General features: G+C 37.2%; 2 protein-coding genes across 2 annotated transcripts in view; one reads left to right on the top strand and one right to left on the bottom strand.

The window, feature by feature from the left end:
- Positions 1 to 21,466, bottom strand: part of Cadm2 (cell adhesion molecule 2) — a 397,408-nt gene that overhangs the window by 274,138 nt on the left and 101,804 nt on the right. The gene's annotated exons all lie outside the window — the stretch shown is intronic.
- Positions 5,559 to 6,392, top strand: LOC124083802 (U4/U6.U5 small nuclear ribonucleoprotein 27 kDa protein-like). The gene is made up of 2 exons (XM_046430572.2): positions 5,559 to 6,149; positions 6,244 to 6,392. Exon 1 carries the CDS (start codon positions 5,581 to 5,583, stop codon positions 6,046 to 6,048), a length of 468 nt encoding a protein of 155 aa, XP_046286528.1. The 5' UTR covers positions 5,559 to 5,580; the 3' UTR covers positions 6,049 to 6,149; positions 6,244 to 6,392.

The following is a 21,466-nucleotide window of genomic DNA, read 5'->3' as shown; positions in this document are numbered from 1 at the left end:
TCTTAGATTTCTTTCAGTTAATTTTCAGGCAGAATACATCATTTCTATTTTGGGGGAAAGTAAAAGAATGTACAGGAAACATTGATCTGAGGATGAAAAATGCAAAAGTCCAATGAAAGGACAAAAGCTATATACTGAAGGTAATGTGAGACAAGTCTGCCCAATATAAAATAACTTCAAAACAAGAAGTTTCAGCCTCAAAAAAAATTTTTTGGACTTTTCTTGCTAGGTATAAATCTTGCCTTTGAGCAGGAAAAACGTTCAGTATATTAGAGTTAATAATTTAGCTATTACTTAAATGAAATTTAGTATCACATCAGCTTCTAGTCTTTTTATTCATTCAACACACATTTTTACATATTTATAACATACTTATGTGAACAATGCATCACACTTAATGCTAGGGACTATGAATGACCAATATGGACATGGACCCAGCCCTCATAGAACTTACAGTGTGAAAAATCTGGACATTAAATAACACAAATCTCTGGTTATTCTCCTAAAGATACTTTTCATGTTGATTAAATCCCACACATAAATATACCTGAAAGCAATAGCATCAGATGGAAAACTGATAATCCAAATAAGATCTAAATAAGTAATTATACAAATGCTTGCAAGACCAGTTAAGTTAAAAAAAATGTTGGTATAGTAACTATATAAGCAATAAAAGATTCTTTAGGTCTCCTATTCTCTCAATTAGAAATATAGATTTGGGGATATACATGTGTCAGGGTCAAATGGACTAAAAGTAGCATTTAATGTCAAGTTCCTTATAGAGAGACAGCCAGCTATTCAGGAAAATGCTTTTCCTTCCTTTCTTGTCCTCACAGCTGGATTGCATGCCCATCTATCTTACTTTTCCATTAAGTGTGATCATCTGGCTAAATGTCAAAGGAACATAAGCAGAAGGGATTGTTTACATTATGGGTTTGGCCTATTAAAAAGTTCCCTCCTTCTGACTGACTAAGGTGGCATTCTAATGTGTGTGTGTGTATTTTATTTTTTTCGTTAAGAAGATGAAAAAGCCTTTGTTTGTAAGCCTGTTTCCCTGAATTTTCTCTGGGGAGAAGTACTAGTCCTCAGATCGAAATGTGAACAAAGGGAAAAAAAACATATTCTAACTGTTTAAAACATCATAAGACCTCGGATCTATCTGTTACCAAAGCTAGCATTACTTATCTATTTAGCATAAGGAATTATCCAGCAAGTGGAAACAGAAAAATGAAATGGATGAGAATTTAGGGTGAAAAAAAAGAAAATTGTAAATGACAGCAAACTGAGACCTGAGTTGCTGATTTCTAAAGAGTGTCAGAAGATATGAAGAAAAAACAAAGTTGGCCTCTAGACCTAGGCTAACATAGAAGTGAAACGTAAGTAGGTACTTGCTTATGGTTAATAGCATTTTGTATTTTGAGCTGTATTAAGTATCCTACCTCTCTACACTGAACTTAGGTAATGCCTGGAAGCCAATTGCTGGCTGCTGAAAAATGTTCCATGTTATTATTTGATGATTAATTATTAATTTTGACTTTGGAATTTTTAAGCTATATATTTGTTATTAATCACCACAAGGGAAGTAAAAGTGAATGAAAAATAAATCTTCCTTATTCCTGAGAATCTGTGGATATATTAATTCAAGTCTTATTTTATAAACTTATATATTCCATAGATGTTACTTACACAAAAACACACAGAAATAAAGACAACATACATAAACCTTGAATATATTAAAACAAGACTTAAGTAAGTAATATATTAAAATGAGACTTAACTAAGACAATGAAAATTTTGTTATTAATATGGAAAAACTTCTAAAGCTAAAAATGACTAGAATGAGCTATAAAAAGATCTGTTAACACTATGAAAATTCATTTTCCAGATGAATACATGTAAATGTCTTATTTGTCACAATTTTAAAAATTATCCAGTTATTTTATGTTTCCTAAATGCTTTGGTTAGAAATGATCTGTTAACCCCAATTTCTCTTTCTTCCTGTGATATTTCCACTTGCTTCCAATATTTTCAGAATCTCACAGTTCCATACACACACACACACACACACACACACACACAATACTACACCAGTTTGTAAAAGTTCATAGCATTTGCTATCCCTTTTGGAAAAAGCGGGGGAAAACAAGGCTTTACCTATCTTGATTGGTAACATTCTGGTATAACTTGGAGAGAAATGGAACCAGTTCTTTTTGATTACTGAAAAAACACTCTTAAGAAAAATCAAAATCCTCTCTTTAGCTCTTTATAGATCCATATACAGTGATGGAAGTCAAAAAAAAGACATGTCAGTTTTGAAAAACCATAGTATTAGAAATATTTCTATCAGCATACTACAAATTCCCAAACTGCTACTTATTTCTTTTTTATTATTTGCTGGCAAAGGATTTTTTTAGGTATACTTGTTTATTTCTATCCATCTTCTGAATTTTTCCATCAGAAGTACTCACAATGGATAGGAGAGGGAAAATGGAGGCAAGGGGAGTGCATTGCCCCCGTGTGCTGCTTCACTGTGTGGGAGTATGACAAGTCAGGACGGCTAAAGGCTATCTTGTTAGGAATTTCCAGCAATAGTGGGGTGCTCCAGAACCTGGAAGAAGGATTTCCATCACACGAGGATCGGCTACGGGGACTCAAACGCGAGAGGTTTGTCGCACGGAGGGTAACACTGCTTATTCAGCAAATCGCCCCGCGGCTAGAGTCTGCAGCGCGCGCTGGGAAACGAGGAGATAGCGACGCAGGGATACAGCGCTGCAGTTTCTGCCAGCCGTGCAAGCACCGTACTCAGGGCTGAATTCTGGGTTCGAGACGGGGGAAGGAAGCGGTCCATCTCGGTTCTCCACACCGGTCAGACCACAGAGGAGGCCAGCAGCCACCATGTTGGAAAGCTGACGTCACCATCCCTGTTTTCGACTGACCGCAGCTCATTCAGCCATAGAACAGGTAATTTCAGGCTGCCATTTGCCTGCGGCTTGCAGACAGATTGCTAGGGTTCAGTGCATGGGTGCTTCTTAGAACCTGATCATATCGGAGCGAACACCGAGCACGGGGCGGCCGAGTTCCGGCTCCCGGAACTGCCCTGGCCCAGGGCTGCGGAGCCTGCGGAGGCTGCTTCTTGGACCCTGCTCCTATCAGAGCATACACCAAGCACTAAGCGGCCGAATTCCGGCTCCCGGAACTGAGCCCGCGGGGACTGCTTCTTGGAGCCTACCCTTATAGGAGCTTACACCGAACACGGAGCGGCCGAGTTCCGGCTCCCGGAACTTCCCTGGCCCGGGGCTAGGAGCCCGCAGAAATTGCTTCTCAGTCTGGGTCCTGCTGAGGGACGGTCAGGACTCACCCGTTGCTTTGGTTGCCCGGCAAGGGGAACAAAATGCTGCCATTCGCATAGGATACCAACATGGCAGAGATCTGATGTCATCAGAAAGCGGCGGAGGAGAGAACTTCATCAATACCAGCGGCGACAGAAACAGTTGGTCTCCTGGTAGGGGGGGGTGAGGCACAGACACCTGAGTCTCCTCAATTTGTCGTCGAGCCAGAGTGGAGGAGCCGGGCCGCCGCCAGCGCCCGGAGCAGGCCCAGCGGCTCGCCAGTGTGGTGACCGCGTGACCCCAATTGGAGAGGGGGCAGAGCGGAGCCGCCACCCGCACCCGCAAGGTGGGCAGACCCGCGACCCAGTGGTACATGGGCATGGTAGGAGGGGCAGGGCAAAGCCGCCGTTCGCGCTTGCAAGGTAAACAGACCTGTGACAGCCTGGCGGGTCAGGCCCAGTGGCCTGCCAGTGTGGTACACACGTCACCCCAACTGGAGTAGGGGCAGAGCAGATCCTTCTCCCACGCCCGGATCAGGCCCTGCCGGTGTGGTGGCCACGTGACCCCAATTGGAGTGGGGGCGGAGCGGAACCGCCACCCGTGCCCGCAGGGTGAGCAGACCTGTGACCAACCTGCAGATCAGGCCCAGGGGTCCGCAGGCGTGGTAGGAGGGGCAGGGCAGATCCGCCACCCGCGCCTCCAAGGTAGGCAGACCTGCAACAGACCGGCGGATCAGGCCCAGGAGCCTGCCGGCGTCGTACACACACCACCCTAATTGGAGTAGGGGCAGAGCAGAGTCGCCGCCCGTGCCAGGAACAGGCCCAGCGTCCTGCAGGCGGGGTAGTCACGACACCCCAATTGGAGTAGGGGCAGAGCAGAGCCTCCACCCGTGCCCGAAAGGTGGGCAGATCTGCGACCGACCAGCGGGACAGGCCCAGTGGCCTGCCGGTACGACAGACACGTCACCCCATTTGGAGTAGGGGCAGAGTAGAGCCGCCACCCACGCCTGCAGGGTAGGCAAACCTGCAACCGACCGGCGGATCAGGCCCGGTGGCCTGCCGGCGTGGTACACTCGTCACCCCAATTGGAGTAGGGGCAGAACAGAGCCGCCGCCAGCGCCCAGAACAGTCCCAGTGACCTGCCGGCGTGGTAGCCACGACACCCCAATTGGAATAAGGAGAGAGCAGAGCCGCCGCCCGCGCCTGCAGGAAAGATACGCAAGCAGTATGAAAAGACAAGGAAAGAAAGGACCACAAGCAATGCAGGTCAACGCAACTTTAGAAGAGGTAACAGCTGCAGCAGATGGAATGTCAGATAAAGAATTCAGGATATACATGCTTCAGACGATCTGGAGTATCAAGGAAGACATTAAACAGCAAAATCAGACAATGAAAGATCACTTCGACAATGAATTACGCAAACAAATCCAGGAAGCAAAGGATCGACTATACAGGGAGATAGAGGTTATAAAAAACAAACAAACAGAAATCCTAGAAATGCAGGAAGCAATAAACCAACTTAAAAACTCAATGGAGAATACTACCAGCAGAGTAGAACACTTAGAAGATAGAACATCAGACAATGAAGACAAAGTATTTCAACTGGAAAAGAACATAGACAGCTCAGCAAGACTGTTAAGAAACCATGAGCAGAATATCCAACAAATATGGGATAACATTAAGAGACCAAACTTAAGAGTCATTGGGATACAGGAAGGTACAGAGCTCCAAACCAAAGGAATGAGCAGTCTATTCAATGAAATAATACGAGAAAACTTCCCAGACTTGAAGAATGAGACAGAATCCCAAATCCTAGAAGCCTACAGGACGCCGAATGTGCAAAATCATAAGAGATCCTCACCTAGACACATTATAATGAAGATGCCCAACATACAGAATAAGGAGAGAATTTTAAAAGCTACAAGAGAAAGGAAGAAGATTACATTTAGGGGTAAGCCAATCAGGATAACAGCTGATCTTTCAACACAGACTCTGAAAGCTAGAAGATCCTGGAATAACATATTTCAAACACTGAAAGAAAATGGGTTCCAACCAAGAATTGTGTATCCAGCGAAATTAAGCTTCAGGATGGAAGATGAAATTAAAACCTTCCACGATAAACAAAAGTTTAAAGAATTCGCAGCTAGAAAACCATCTCTTCAAAACATCCTCGGCAAAACATTCCAGGAAGAGGAAATGGAGAATAACAATGAAAACCAACAGTGGGGGTGTGAGGAGGAGTTGGACTCCGAATGGGTCGCAGCCGAAGCCGCTCCCAACGGAGGGAACGTAGGCGGTCCCGGTCCACTTCCCGGGAGAGAGAACGAAGGCGCCGAGAAAGATCCCGGTCTCGGGAAAGAGATCGAAGAAGGAGCCGTTCGAGATCCCCACACCGAAGGCGCTCCCGATCCCCAAGACGACATAGATCCACATCTCCTTCCCCTTCTCGACTGAAAGAAAGAAGAGATGAGGAAAAGAAAGAAACAAAAGAAACAAAGAGCAAAGAACGTCAGATTACTGAGGAAGACTTAGAGGGCAAAACAGAGGAAGAAATTGAAATGATGAAGTTAATGGGATTTGCCTCTTTTGACTCAACAAAAGGGAAGAAGGTAGATGGCTCGGTCAATGCCTATGCCATAAATGTGTCTCAGAAGAGGAAGTACAGGCAGTACATGAATCAAAAAGGTGGCTTCAACAGACCTTTGGATTTTATTGCATGAGAATTGAAATTTGAAGAATGATTTTCCCCCTCGTCTTGGTCAAAGAGTGGATTTTGTATTTAATATGCCTCAAAACCAGGATTGCTGTTCTTTCTTGTAAAGTAAGGAAATCTTATTTATGATGTGTGCAGTTTACTTACCTTTCCTCAATAGAAGATAGGTTAAACATTACGTTTTTTTTTTTTTTTTTTTTAGGAAATATCATTTGGGGCAGTCACCATCCCATTTTGTTTGTTTTTATTCCTATGGAAACTGTGTATTTTCTTCTTGGATGCTTGTTAGGACTTTATAACAAACATGAAAGTAATTTGGATGTTTCTCCAATAAAGCAATATTTCTACCCATTTTATAGTTGATAAACATTTTTATTATTAGATAAAAGAGCCTGCCTAGACGTTTTCTTTTTTCACACATATATACCTTGATTATTAAAGAATTGGGAGAATGAAGAAGTATAACTTTAAATTTTTGTATCTTCTGTTTTTCCCCCCAAATACTATTTATTGTTTTTCCTCAATTATAAAAGCAGTACATGCTTACTATAACAAATACCTGTGAAGCCAAAAAGTGAAAAGCCAAAAATCACTTATAATAAACTTCCAGGGATAATAAAAAAAAAAAAAAAGAAAACCAACAGTGGGAGGTAGGACAGTAAAGGGGGGGAAAATAATCAAAGAGGAAAACAAACCATGTTTAGTAACAGAAATAAACAAATACGGCTGGAAGAACAACCCATATCTCAATAATAACCCTAAATGTTAATGGCTTAAACTCACCAATTAAGAGACACAGGCTAGTAGAATGGATCACAAAACAAGACCCAACAATAAGCTGCCTACAGGAGACTCATTTGATAGGAAAAGACATACATAGGCTGAAGGTGAAAGGTTGGGAAAAATCATATCACTCATATGGACTTCAGAAACAAGCAGGAGTGTCCATACTCATATCAAATAAAATAGATTTCAAGCCAAAGTTAATCAAAAGGGATAAAGAGGGACACTACATACTGCTTAAGGGAACCATACACCAACAAGACATAACAATCATAAATATTTATGCCCCAAACAATGGTGCTGCTATGTTCATCAAACAAACTCTTCTCAAGTTCAAGAGTCTAATAGACCACCATACCATAATCATGGGAGACTTCAACACACCTCTCTCGCCACTGGACAGATCTTCCAAACAAAAGTTGAATAAGGAAACTATAGAACTCAATAACACAATTAATAACCTAGACCTAATTGACATATATAGAGTATACCACCCAACATCAAGCAGTTACACTTTTTTCTCAGCAGCACATGGATCCTTCTCAAAAATAGATCATATATTATGTCACAGGGCAACTCTTAGACAATATAAAGGAGTAGAGATAATGCCATGCATCTTATCTGATCATAATGGAATGAAACTGAAAATCAACGATAAAAGAAGGAAGGAAAAAGCATACATCACTTGGAGAATGAACAATAGATTACTGAATGATCAATGGGTTATAGAAGACATCAAGGAGGAAATTAAAAAATTCTTAGAGATAAATGAAAACACAGACACAACATATCGGAATCTATGGGACACATTGAAAGCAGTTCTAAGAGGAAAATTCATTGCTTGGAGTTCATTCCTTAAAAAAAGAAAAAACCAACAAATAAATGATCTCATACTTCATCTCAAAATCCTTGAAAAAGAAGAGCAAAACAACAGCAAAAGAAGTAGAAGGCAAGAAATAATGAAAATCAGAGCTGAAATTAATGAAATCGAAACAAAAGAAACAATTGAAAAAATTGACAAAACTAAAAGTTGATTCTTTGAAAAAATAAACAAAATCGACAGACCCTTAGCGATGCTAGCGAAGAGAAGAAGAGAGAGAACTCAAATTACTAGCATACGGGATGAAAAAGGCAATATCACAACAGACACTTCAGAAATACAGAAGATAATCAAAAACTATTTTGAATCCTTATACTCCAATAAATTAGAAGATAGTGAATGCATAGATAAATTTCTTAAGTCATATGATCTGCCCAGATTGAGTCAGGAGGATATAGACAACCTAAACAGACCAATATCAATTGAGGAAATAGAAGAAACCATAAAAAGACTACCAACTAAGAAAAGCCCAGGACCAGATGGGTATACAGCAGAATTTTACAAAACCTTTAAAGAAGAACTAATACCAATACTTTTCAAGCTACTTCAGGAAATAGAAAAAGAGGGAGAACTTCCAAATTCATTCTATGAGGCCAACATCACCCTGATACCTAAACCAGACAAAGACACTTCAAAGAAAGAAAACTACAGACCAATATCTCTAATGAACCTAGATGCAAAAATCCTCAACAAAATTCTGGCGAATCGGATACAAAAACATATCATAAAAATTGTACACCATGATCAAGTAGGATTCATCCCTGGGATGCAAGGCTGGTTCAATATACGGAAATCAATAAATGTTATTCACCACATCAATAGACTTAAAAATAAGAACCATATGATCATCTCGATAGATGCGGAAAAAGCATTCGACAAAGTACAGCATCCCTTTATATTCAAAAATCTAGAAAAACTAGGGATAACAGGAACATACCTCAATATTGTAAAAGCAATCTATGCTAAGCCTCAGGCTAGCATCATTCTGAATGGAGAAAAATTGAAGGCATTCCCTCTAAAATCTGGAACAAGACAGGGATGCCCTCTCTCACCACTTCTGTTCAACATAGTTCTCGAAACACTGGCCAGAGCAATTAGACAGACGAAAGAAATTAAAGGCATAAAAATAGGAAAAGAAGAACTTAAATTATCACTATTTGCAGATGATATGATTCTATACCTAGCAGACCCAAAAGGCTCTACAAAGAAACTATTAGAGCTAATAAATGAATTCAGCAAAGTGGCAGGATATAAAATCAACACGCATAAATCAAAGGCATTCCTGTATATCAGCGACAAATCCTCTGAAATGGAAATGAGGACAACCACTCCATTCAAAATATCTTCAAAAAAAATAAAATACTTGGGAATCAACCTAACAAAAGAGGTGAAAGACTTATACAATGAAAACTACAGAACCCTAAAGAGAGAAATAGAAGAAGATCTTAGAAGATGGAAAAATATACCCTGTTCATGGATAGGCAGAACTAACATCATCAAAATGGCGATATTACCAAAAGTTCTCTATAGGTTTAATGCAATGCCAATCAAAATCCCAACGGCATTTCTTGTAGAAATAGAGAAAGCAATCATGAAATTCATATGGAAAAATAAAAGACCCAGAATAGCAAAAACAATGCTAAGCAGGAAGTGTGAATCAGGCGGTATAGTGATACCAGACTTCAAACTATACTACAGAGCAATAGTAACAAAAACAGCATGGTACTGGTACTAAAACAGGCGGGTGGACCAATGGTACAGAATAGAGGACACAGAAACCAATCCACAAAACTACAACTATCTTATATTTGATAAAGGGGCTAAAAGCATGCAATGGAGGAAGGATAGCATCTTCAACAAATGGTGCTGGGAAAACTGGAAATCCATATGCAACAAAATGAAACTGAATCCCTTTCTCTCGCCATGCACAAAAGTGAATTCAAAATGGATCAAGGAGCTTGATATCAAATCAGAGACACGCCGTCTGATAGAAGAAAAAGTTGGCTACGATCTACATTCGGTGGGGTCGGGCTCCAAATTCCTCAATAGGACACCCATAGCACAAAAGTTAATAACTAGAATCAACAAATGGGACTTACTCAAACTAAAAAGTTTTTTTCTCAGCAAAAGAAACAATAAGAGAGGTAAATAGGGAGCCACCCTGGGAACAAATCTTTACTCCTCACACTTCAGATAGAGCCCTAATATCCAGAGTATACAAAGAACTCAAAAAATTAGACAATAAGAGAACAAACAACCCAATCAACAAATGGGCCAAGGACCTGAACAGACACTTCTCAGAGGAGGACATACAGTCAATCAAGAAGTACATGAAAAAAATGCTCAACATCTCTAGCTGTCAGAGAAATGCAAATCAAAACCACCCTAAGATACCATCTCACTCCAGTAAGATTGGCAGCCATTATGAAGTCAAACAACAACAAGTGCTGGCGAGGATGTGGGGAAAAGGGTACACTTGTACATTGCTGGTGGGACTGCAGATTGGTGCAGCCAATTTGGAAAGCAGTATGGAGATTTCTTGGAAAGCTGGGAATGGAGCCACCATTTGACCCAGCTATTCCCCTTCTTGGTCTATTCCCTAAAGACCTAAAATGAGCATGCTACAGGGACACTGCTACATCGATGTTCATAGCAGCACAGTTCACAATAGCAAGACTGTGGAACCAACCTAGATGCCCTTCAATAGACGAATGGATAAAAAAAAAAATGTGGCATTTATACACAATGGAGTATTACTCTGCATTAAAAAATGACAAAATCATAGAATTTGCAGGGAAATGGATGGCATTAGAGCAGATTATGCTAAGTGAAGCTAGCCAATCCCTAAAAAACAAATGCCAAATGTCTTCTTTGATATAAGGAGAGTAACTAAGATCAGAGTAGGGACGAAGAGCAGGAGAAGAAGATTAACATTTAACAGGGATGAGAGGTGGGACGGAAAGGGAGAGTGAAGGGAAATTGCATGGTAATGGAAGGAGACCCTCAGGGTTATACAGTCGAGGGGGTAGAGAGAGAGGAGGGGAGGGGAGGGGAGAGGTGGGGAGGGTGGAGGGTGGAGGATGGGAAAGGCAGCGGAGCACAACAGACACTAGTATGGCAATACGTAAATCAATGGATGTGTAACTGATGTGATTCTGCAATCTGTGTATGGGGTGAAGGTGGGAGTTCATAACCCACTTGAATCAAAGTGTGGAATATGATATGTCAAGAAATTTGTAATGTTTTGAACAACCCACAATAAAAAATTAAAAAAAAAGAAGTACTCACAATGCATTTAATACTTAAGTAAAGACCCAGAAGCTAAGGTCAAACTAAAAATATTAAATATAGTATGAATAACATTAAGCATATGTGTTCTATTGAAACTTAGGATGTTTTATAAGCCAACTACATTTCTCCTATTTAAATTGGATAAAATTACTGAATTCTAGGACCTTTCTTGAGAAACTTTTCAGGTCATGTCATTCCAACTTAAGTTAGTAAATGCAAATTCTGTTAATGCATCAAAGGAACATTAATTTTTATTCCATTCTGTGAAGAAAACTATGGATTCATTCCTGGATTGACCAATGAATTCAAGAAGTTCAAGAAGTGCTGTTATTCTAACATGATAATTATTTAATGTTACTGAACCAATGAACTGTAGCCTATGCTTCACTGAACAAAATGCTTATGGTCTATTTAGATTGCTAACATGCTCACTTTCAGGACTCATATAGCTTTACTGGAAGAATGATTGTTTTCTAATTCATAAAAATAAGAGTGTTGCCATAATCCACATGAGAAAAGGGTTAGCAGAGTCAAAAAGTGACACCTTGTAAATTACATCTATCAAGGGACACATTGTAAATGACATCTATCACAGACCATGAAAACCAAGTACTACATCATTATATTGCTAAATACAAAAGTTAAGTACATTGTATGTCTGCCCTTGTGGTACAGCAAATTATCTAAGCACATGGAAAAACATATCTGGATTTGAAACAGTACAAAACTGATTGCTGGATTTATAAAAGGACATGAAAAAGGGAAGAATGACCCCTTTGTGGTTAAAAGTAAGAAATAGAAGGGATTCTGCAGATATTATAAGGCTTTGACTTTGTGCTTTTTATTTTCTGTCATAGTTTTGTCACTTTTACCTAGACAAGTCTTTTTCACATTTCTAAAATGACAATCATAAGCTAATCTTCATATTTCACTTTCTTATGATATCATTGTATTTGGATATTCTTCTCATTGTGCTTCATTTTTAATTTTAAAACATTGTGAAGATACTTGGAATTTAGTATTCCTCTCACATAAGCACATGGAATTGGGATTTGGGTGTAGACATGACATTGAAGATTGTGAGGTTTTACTTGTTGTCTTAGAAAGGCAAGACTGAGGCCTAGAAAGTTGAAGTGGCTGCCAACTCCAAGGTACAGCTAGTTACTGACAGTGTTGACCAAGGAACTGGGATTTCCGCTGCCCCATCCAGTGGCCTCTTTCCACACCACACCTTGAAAATCTGCAGAAATGCTGGGTATGGTGGCACCTGCCTCCAGTGACTCTGGAGGATGAGGCAAGAGGATCGCAAGTTCAAAGCCAGTTTCAGCAAAAGTGAGACACTAAGCAACTCAGTGGGGCTCTGTCTCTAAATAAAATACAAAATAGGGCTATAGATATGGCTCAGTAATCAAATGCCCTTGATTTCAATCTCTGGTACCTGCCCCCACAAACAAAAAGCTGCAGAAATGTTTTTTTCTTTATTATGAGTCACATGTAAATTTGCAGTAAGCAAGCACATTTCATTGAAACTGATATTTTTTATGAAGTCATCATTATATTATGAATTTTCAGCATCAAATACAAAGTTAATTGCTTCTTTTTTTTTTCTTTTTTATTCTTTTGAAGTTTGGACACTAGCATATAGGTCATAAAATACTACATCTTTCTCTTACAGAACAAAACCAGGCAAAACTAAGCATCATCACCCACTAAAACAAAATGAAAAAGAGTCTGGTTAACATGAAATATCAAACTAGTATATAAAATACATAGAAGAATAAACCAAACTTAGGAAACACAGCATTTCCCTAATAAACTACTTAATATAATTTTCTACAATAGTTTTCTGAGCTAAGTTTCTCTAGACACTAGATAAAAATATGTGTAATGACACATAAGTAAATAATTTTCCAATTTCTATCAGTGGCATCCAGAAATAATCTCCAATCTAGGATTTAAGATAATTTTATGATATACATGGTTAATTTTTTTAACAGTGATTGTGATTATATGTGTTTATCTATTTAGCCAAGACGTTTTGCTCAATACTACTTGTTTCCAGTTTGGAAATAAAAATTGTGATTTTTTTTTGTAACTCAATGTAAAACCAGAGATAGTTTGGTATACTAGTAAATATTTAAATTCCTCTCATCCTATCTTCCACTTAATAATGATGCTTTATTGATTTAAATTACACATTAAAGAAATTCATGTACATTATTTATTTTAAACAAATACAAATAGTCTGAAAAATAAGTATTCTAAAAAATAATGAGCTGCCGAAAAGGACTAAATATGAGAATTAACGAATTACCCTAAGAGCTAATCTAAGTAAGAAAGAATCTAACACAAATAAACAAAATATTTGCATGTTCCTCTGGTCAATAATAAATTAAACTATATGGAATAAGATCAACAAACACAATTATTTACTTCCTCTATTGTCCTAGTAAAACAATGAAACAGTAGATAACATATACATTTAGGAAGCTAAATTACAATTTGTTTTCACTATTTACCCAACACCATAGATCTACCAGCATTCTACATGCTTTTATTTCTGTTAGACTTCTAGAGGGAATAGGGATGTTTCATGGACTATTGACAAGAATATGTATCCTGAAGTTTGGAACAGAATATGCTTTAGATGGCAGTCAGGTACATTTGGTCTAGGGTGTAATTTAACTGTTTCCTTGATGTTTTTCCATCTGGATGATCTGTCTATGGTTAAAAGTGGGTATTAAAGTTTCCCACTATTGTATGATACCAACATTTTGTATCTAAAAATTCAAATTGTTTCTGTAATGCTACATATAATTTTTGTAAAGTAGAAATGCTGAAAGATCATGTTTGAAGGCAACACCACTTTCCTCAGTGGAATTGAAATTTAGCTCCAAGCAGACTAGATACCCGGCATTAGAACAAGAGAACACAATAGCCCAGCCAGCCACAAATTTAGGGGCAAAAGAAAACTTCATGAATTAAATTTGGTCTAATATCAATATCAATTTGCAATTTCTATTCCTTATTATCAATAAAATTGGGCAAAATTGCAAATAGGATACAACCAGGCATAGTATTTATATCTAGATCATGAGCATGAAGACACAATTTTACATTTTGAAACTTCTTTTGTTTAAGCTGACTTCATCTATTCACTAAATGTCTTTGAGGCAGGTTCCAAGGTTACACATGCATTGGGAGCAATATCCAATTGGCTCATGCTGACAGAATTAAGAGTTATCAAGAAATCAAGAGTACACTTAGCTACACCAGATAATGTACTAAAATTCCTCAGGTAAGCTTTAACATGATAATTAAAGGAAATGTGATAATTAGAAACTTTTAAAAATATGGTACATACTTTGTTACTAGTAGCAAAATAATTGGCATCTACTCATTGAGGTAGTTTTGAGCACATGAGCACATTCCAAGCAAGCTATAAAGGATGATATGTAAGTAGATATTCAGCATAAACATTTACTAAAACCATTTATTGTTCCATACTCTGTAAGAGATGCTAATATATGACAAGTAATGATAGAAAAATTGAATACATATTTATTAAAGGCAATACATAAAGAATTAATGTGTTGTTATTTCAATATGCAATTCAGGTTATACATTATTATATTGACAGAAACAGAATATTAAATAAAATTTTCCTATTACAATCTGACTTACTCTCTCCAAGTATTCAAAAAATTATTATAGAGACACAGAAAAAATGCAAACTTATTAAAAACATACAAATGGGACACATCAGTGTAGTACAAGCATTTCAGGTAAAGATCTATGAACTAACAAGATCAGGAAAACTGAACTGAAATAATGAATTGTTCGGTTGCCTCTCTTATGAAATTTCAAAAGCAAACTTCCATATCACAGCATTGAAAAATATTTAAGAATCTCTTCTTTGCTCCAAATATGCATGGCTTTTGCCAGTTTGAAAACTTAGTATCCAACCTTCTGGAATATAGTGGCTTCCCTTGCAAGGAACAGAACATTATTCTCCAACCACATTATTCTTGGCTAAGTACCTTGACTGTATATCCATCTGAACACCCTAGAATTGAGGGGAATAAACTTCATAGTTTCCCTGGAACAATCCTAGTATATACTAGTTCTCCTATATAACTTAACAGAGCATACTTTCAATCTCAAATTTTCCTTTTGTTGACAATAACTTATATGTTTATCATACCTAGAACACCTCCCCTAGATACATTGTACAATGGGGTTTATAGAAATTGGCAATTTCTTGTGGCACCTGGAAGTAAATTCCAAAATTTTAAAATAAAATAGAAGCAATTAATTCAGGCATTGCTCTTGTGATTATTGGGAATTTTCATTGTGCAAATGTCTCCTCTTTTCAGAATATTGGGCCAAGGATGGCAAGAGTAGCAGAAAACTGTATCTTAATATAATAGGTCTATAGTACTTGTGTTTCAACGAGACAGAGGAATTGGTTCAGGAGCTATAAAAAACTTTTCCCCTTCATTTGTATATAAGGGGTATACATCCAACATTCATGTTGATGGAAAGTAGCCTCAATATAATCTGAACATTCTGTTGGAAAACACAGAGTGGATAAAATTTCCTAATTCATGGAATGCAAACAGAACAAAACCCTAATTGACATGTTGCCATGCCTGATTATTACTCTAGATGACAGTTTGTTAGCAATATTCTCAGTAGAATCCAAGAAAGATGGTCTCAATGAAAAAAAAAAAGAAAGAAAAATGAGAACAGAGTAATCAAAATTGTGATGAAAGAAAATCTTTTAAAAAATCTTAAAGAAATAAAAATGCAGCTGAAATCTGAATTGGAATGGCTGGAGATAATTCAGTGCTTCTCACATGTGAGGCTCTGTGTTCAATCCACAGCACATGTTTGTGTACATTCACGCGCACACTCACACACATTTCTGGGTTAGGAGATAACAAAGAGTATCACAGATCCTAGAATGAAAATACAATTATTAAAAGAAAAATTGAAAAGTTATTAAGAACTAGTAATATTATGAAAACTGTATTAAACAGTAGGAAAGAGCATGATAGATATGATAGGGGTTGGTTCTATGGCTTGGCTGGTTCTATAAGATGGAGGATCAACATAATGGGGATTCTGATGATTAAAAACAAATCCTAAAAAAAATGTGGTTTAAAAGAAGATTGAATGCTCACACCAGCTCATAAACAACATTAGTAAACCCTCAAGTAGGCAGGTTCTTGAAAGTTTTCATATTTTAAAAATATATTTGGGGCTGATGGTATAGCTCAGTGGTAGAACATTTGCCACTTCCCTAGAATGTGTGTGATTTTGGGATACAATCCCCAGCACCACACACACAGACACAAAGGATATATTTTAAAATCCTAGAAGCTTCCAAGAAAGTAAATTCCCTACATGCTAGGATGAATATCAAACAACCAATAAAGAAATAAATCTTAAACATTCAAGATGAGATTCTCTACATTCTCTGTCATGCTTATGGTAGATTGCCTCCCTAACATTAGAGAAAAATATGACTTAAAAAATAAAAACAGACTGATTCAGAAGTCCAGAATTGTGTACCCTTTGCTAACTGCACCATCTTCAGTAAATCACTTAACCTCTCTGACTTTGGTTTATCTATTCATAAATAGAGTGATTATAATCCTTGCTTCAGAGCTTTGTTGAGAGCATAAAAGGAGATAATTAAATTGAAAGTGATCTTATAACACTTTTGTTTTACAAATGTAAGGAATAATTATTAATCATTTAGGGGAGGAACAAGGATTATGTCCAGGTTCCTTTCTAGAAATGGACCCAATCCTGAGATGTCGGTATCTCTTCATGAATAAGGAATTGGGAACTGAAATGAACATTTCATATAGGACAATTGTTCCTTGTTAAGCCTTTCAAATGCCAATTTTAGGTTTAGTTATATAACAGCAAATATTTCTTGGTATTAAAATCTAGACTTTGATATAAAATGTCTGCCTTCATCTTATGTATATATAATAATTCCATTTCCCATCTCCATATTAACTTCAGTTTAGTATCTTTAAAAATTCTTCATTCACTTGTTCCTATACAGAACATGTTCATTCATGATGTTTTCCTATTTAAAGGGGTTGAGTATTTCTACCTCACAATGGTTCCATATCACTAATAATGTATGACTCTTTCTTTTTTTTTCTTTTTGTTACTGGGGATTTAATCCAGAGGTGCTTAACCACTAAGCAACATCCTCAGTCCTTATTTTATTTATTTTATTTTTAAAATTAATTTGTTTATTTATATATAACAGTGGAATGCATTACAATTCTTACTACACATATGGAACACAATTTTTCATATTTCTGGTTGCATACACAGTATATTCACACCAATTTGTGTCTTTATACATGTACTTTGGATAATAATGTCCATCACATTCAACCATTATTTCTTACCCCATGCCTCCTCCCTTTCCCTCCCACCCCTGTACCCTATCTAGAGTTCGTCTATTCTATTTAGAGACAGGGTCCCAGTGAATTGCTTAGTGCCTTGCTAAATTTCACAAGCTGGTTTTAAACTTGTGATCCTCCTATCTCAGCTTGCTGAGCCTCTCGGATTATAGAAATAAGCTGCACCCAGCTCAATTTATGATTCTTTGTTAGAATTTTTGGTCATATTACTAATTTCATTCGTAACTATATTTTCAAATACAGTAGAGTACCTTATCTCCGTAAACTGTTCTTTTCTTCTGGAATAAATGTTGTTTGCCATGAAATTTTAGCATTCATAAAGACTTGTGATATAATAGTTATCAAAAAAAAGAAGTAATACAAATTATACTTACAATTGGAACTGAATTTTTTAATATAATACAGAAAAAATAAAGAAAACATACTAACATGTTGATAGTAGATGTCCCTAAATGATGATATTCTCCTTCCTTTTTATTTCACCCTTTACCTTTCATAAATCAAATTATCATAGCATACACTCATAGGATAAAGTTCTCATAAGCAAAGGTGGAGAAGGCACTGAAGGAAAAGAAGGTGAAGTAGGCTGATTGAAAAAAGGGACGTGGTATGTGAGACTTTCTTGAAGTATCAGCAAGGAGAAGATGGGAAGGGTCAGAGAGCACTAATAAAAAGCTCTCTGATAAAATGCTTTGACATAGAAGCTGATATTCTCCAGTCTGATGTCTAGATTCTGAAGGTGTGGGAAGATAGAAATGGAAAAAGAATCACAGTCAAAGAAATGGGAGTACAGGATCATTTTGTCAGCTGCAGATTGGCGATTCATTAGAGAAGGGCAACCTTTAAAGCAGGAAGACCAAGATGAGTGAGACAGTTAACATGAGAGATGGGCACATCACTGACCTACTTAAACGCTGTAAGAAATGCTTCCAAGAGACACCATTGAATGAGGATATACTTTCCTTACTCAGAATAAATTGGCAAAATGGCAATAAATCATGTACTTCTACAAAACAGCCACTGGAAGGGAAATTAATATAAAGCTACTTTTGTATAGATGACATTATTTGCAAGCAAGTTTAGCATTGTGAATAGAGCAGTAAAATTGACATGTGTCAGTTAAATGAAAAGAAACCGAGTAAGTGTTACATAAATAAAGAAGAATGCAACAGAACCCTAGTTGATAGATTCTGAATCATGAATAATTAGTATGTGGTATCAAATACCCAAGGATAGGATCACTAACTCCCTAGTAGTTGCTTTTTATAAATAGGACAGAGGCTGTAGCTCTCCATCCAGTCGGTCAGCAGGATGCTGCAAAATACAGTCATCTGTATGCTTCATACCATATAGAATTTAGAAAAAAATACTCCTTCTTCATGGTATCCATCATCTTATTATGAACCTCCAAGGAATATAAGTTGATAATGTTCAAGAATATGTACTGTAGCTTTGTTGTAATAAAATAAAAACAACCAATGGGATGTTATCAGAGATACCAGCAAATAAAATATTTTGTAAATTAAAATTCAAAATTAAAATAAGTAAGCTATAGCTAAATCTGTTGATATCAGCTAATCATATAACTTGCTATGATAAAGGGGGAAAAAACAAATGCCAAAGTTTAGGTATACTTTAACATATAATAAATAACTATTCAAACATTACATATAGTACATAGTAGATACAGCATGTGTGTGTATTTGTAATGTATACATGTACAGGATATTATTGATGACTTTATGATGAAAGTAAAATGAACACTTATACAACACTTAAGTGGGAAAGATAAAATGAGAGAGGGGGAGAGAGAAGAGAAAGAGAGTAGAAGAGGGAAAATGAGAGATTCCAAGAGGAGAGGAGAGGAAAGGAGAACAAGCAGTAAATTTCCAAGAAAGCATAGGAAAGAGTTCCATGAGGAAGGAGGTCTGGAGGTATGGGTAAACAGGGAGATTGTCAGAGAATGAGGGTTGAGGTAGGAGTCTAAGGATGAGAGCATTTGAAATGGAGAAAGGAAAGTAGAAGAGCAGCATGAGAAATATTTGAAACTGATGAAATTAGTGTTGGCCCCAGTGATGTTGAGTAGTTAAGGTGGGAACTGTGCCAAAAGGAACAGAACTGAAGTCAACAGGTTGGGGGCCACATGAAGGGCCTCTGCAGGGCCTGTAGTGTCATGACTGCCAGGTTTTCTTTATAAAGTTTTAAGTTCATTTGTCACAAACCTTCCTATCTGCTTTAGTAATGGGGTTTTCCTACTGAACTACAACTTCTTCCACCACCTGTTTCATGTTTCCCGATCCTCTTACCAGTGCAAAGGACTTCCATTGTATGTTCAAAGACACCCCAGTTATTTGAAAAATCTCGCTAACCAAAATCATTGCATTTAGCATTTCCACAAAATCTAGGTGTTTCATAACTAACTCGCTGGCATCAAGGTGAAAAAAGTCAAGTCCATACTGGTGGGATCACCATCTAGCTGCCACTTCAGGCTGACGATGTTCATTTTCCCACTTCTGGGTGACTGCTCTACTGGACTGTCTTCAGGCAAAGAAAGATAACTTGCTGGTTTCACACTCCCTCCCTGAACATGTAGTACCTTAAGAATAACTTTTAAAAGTCATGCCAGCTCTATGACTCCTGGAGCCATCAGTCAAGACCATTGTCTGCATACCGTGCCTTCTGACCTTCTTGCTTACTTTGAAACCAAATCTCTGTTTCTATGCCTTTTTCCTGCAGAATCAGGTAATTTTTCATTGATTCTTTCTATATGGATAACTTTGAAATTCTTATTTCATCATTTTTGTCTAATATTTAATTTGTTTAATGAAAAAAAATGTTCCCATATTCTTCTCTGGGCATATAAATTATGAAGACTTTACTTGTTCATTTATATTTTGTTGTCCAACGCAAAGCAACTGAAGACTGCAGTCTTTCTGTGGGCAAAATTCATTACATATTCTAAGTCTGATCTATATGGAAGATTGCACAATGCTGCCAACATACAAGAATGAAAGCATCCCCCATACCACGAAGTGGCTGAAATCATTATCTTATTATTAATATAATGTTCTCATCTATTAGCTTTTATTACATATCAACAGTTTTTATTCATAAGATTCATTCATTTTACTTGAGTTTTTTTTCCCCTATCAGTACATCAATTATCTATCATCTGTCTTGATATATTTAGTCCTCTATACCTATGAGTTTCACATCTTCAGGTTGAACCAGCTACATGTCAAAAATATTTGGGGAAAAAATGCATCTGTTCCTATTTTAGTCAGCTTTGCATCACTGTGATCAAAATATTCAAGAACAATTTAGAGGAGGAAAAGTTTACTCTGGGTTCACAGGTTCAGAGGTCTTAGACCATAGATGTCCAACTCCATTGCTCTGGGCCTAAGATGAGACAGAATATCTTGCAAAAGAGCTGGTGAAGTTTTTCAGTTCATGGCAGGATCAGGAAGCAGAAAAATAGGCTAGAAAAGAGGCTTCCATCCAAATTTATGTCTCCAACAGAACACAGAACAATCCAATCAATGATAACACTTTCCTGGCTGAGTAAGACAATTTGGGGGAGATGGTGGTGGTCAGGGGTTTTTTGCAAGTGTTTCCTTGGGTGAATGTGATATGTACTTTCTCTCCTTTCTTATAGAGAATCAACTAAAGGAAATAGCCAAAGGCATCAGCTCTGATAATAAAAAAAAATATAGCCTGTAGAACTCGTGAATGATATAAATCAATTTTCTATTTCTTATGAAGTAGCAAGTCTGTGTGGTTTATGGAAAAATTAGATAAAAACAGTGTTAATAATTTTGAAATGGTGTATATAGCCTTTTACAATTTTGTTAAATGCTAATGTGCTTATTTTAAAACATTTCTTTTGGAAATTTGGATATAATCACTATTAATTGCCTTCAAAGTAAATGTATACAAAATAGTGGATAGTATAGTATGTTAAGAAAACATATTCTAATATAATTTCTCTTAGTGCATCACTTTTAAAATATCCTCAA

Source organism: Marmota monax, unplaced genomic scaffold (genome assembly GCF_021218885.2).
Source record: "Marmota monax isolate L192 unplaced genomic scaffold, Marmota_monax_Labrador192_F-V1.1 WCK01_AAM20220418_F8-fsc00016, whole genome shotgun sequence".
NCBI lineage: Eukaryota > Metazoa > Chordata > Mammalia > Rodentia > Sciuridae > Marmota > Marmota monax.
Note: the sequence above shows the minus strand (reverse complement) of the source record. Positions and strands in the feature narration are given on the sequence as shown.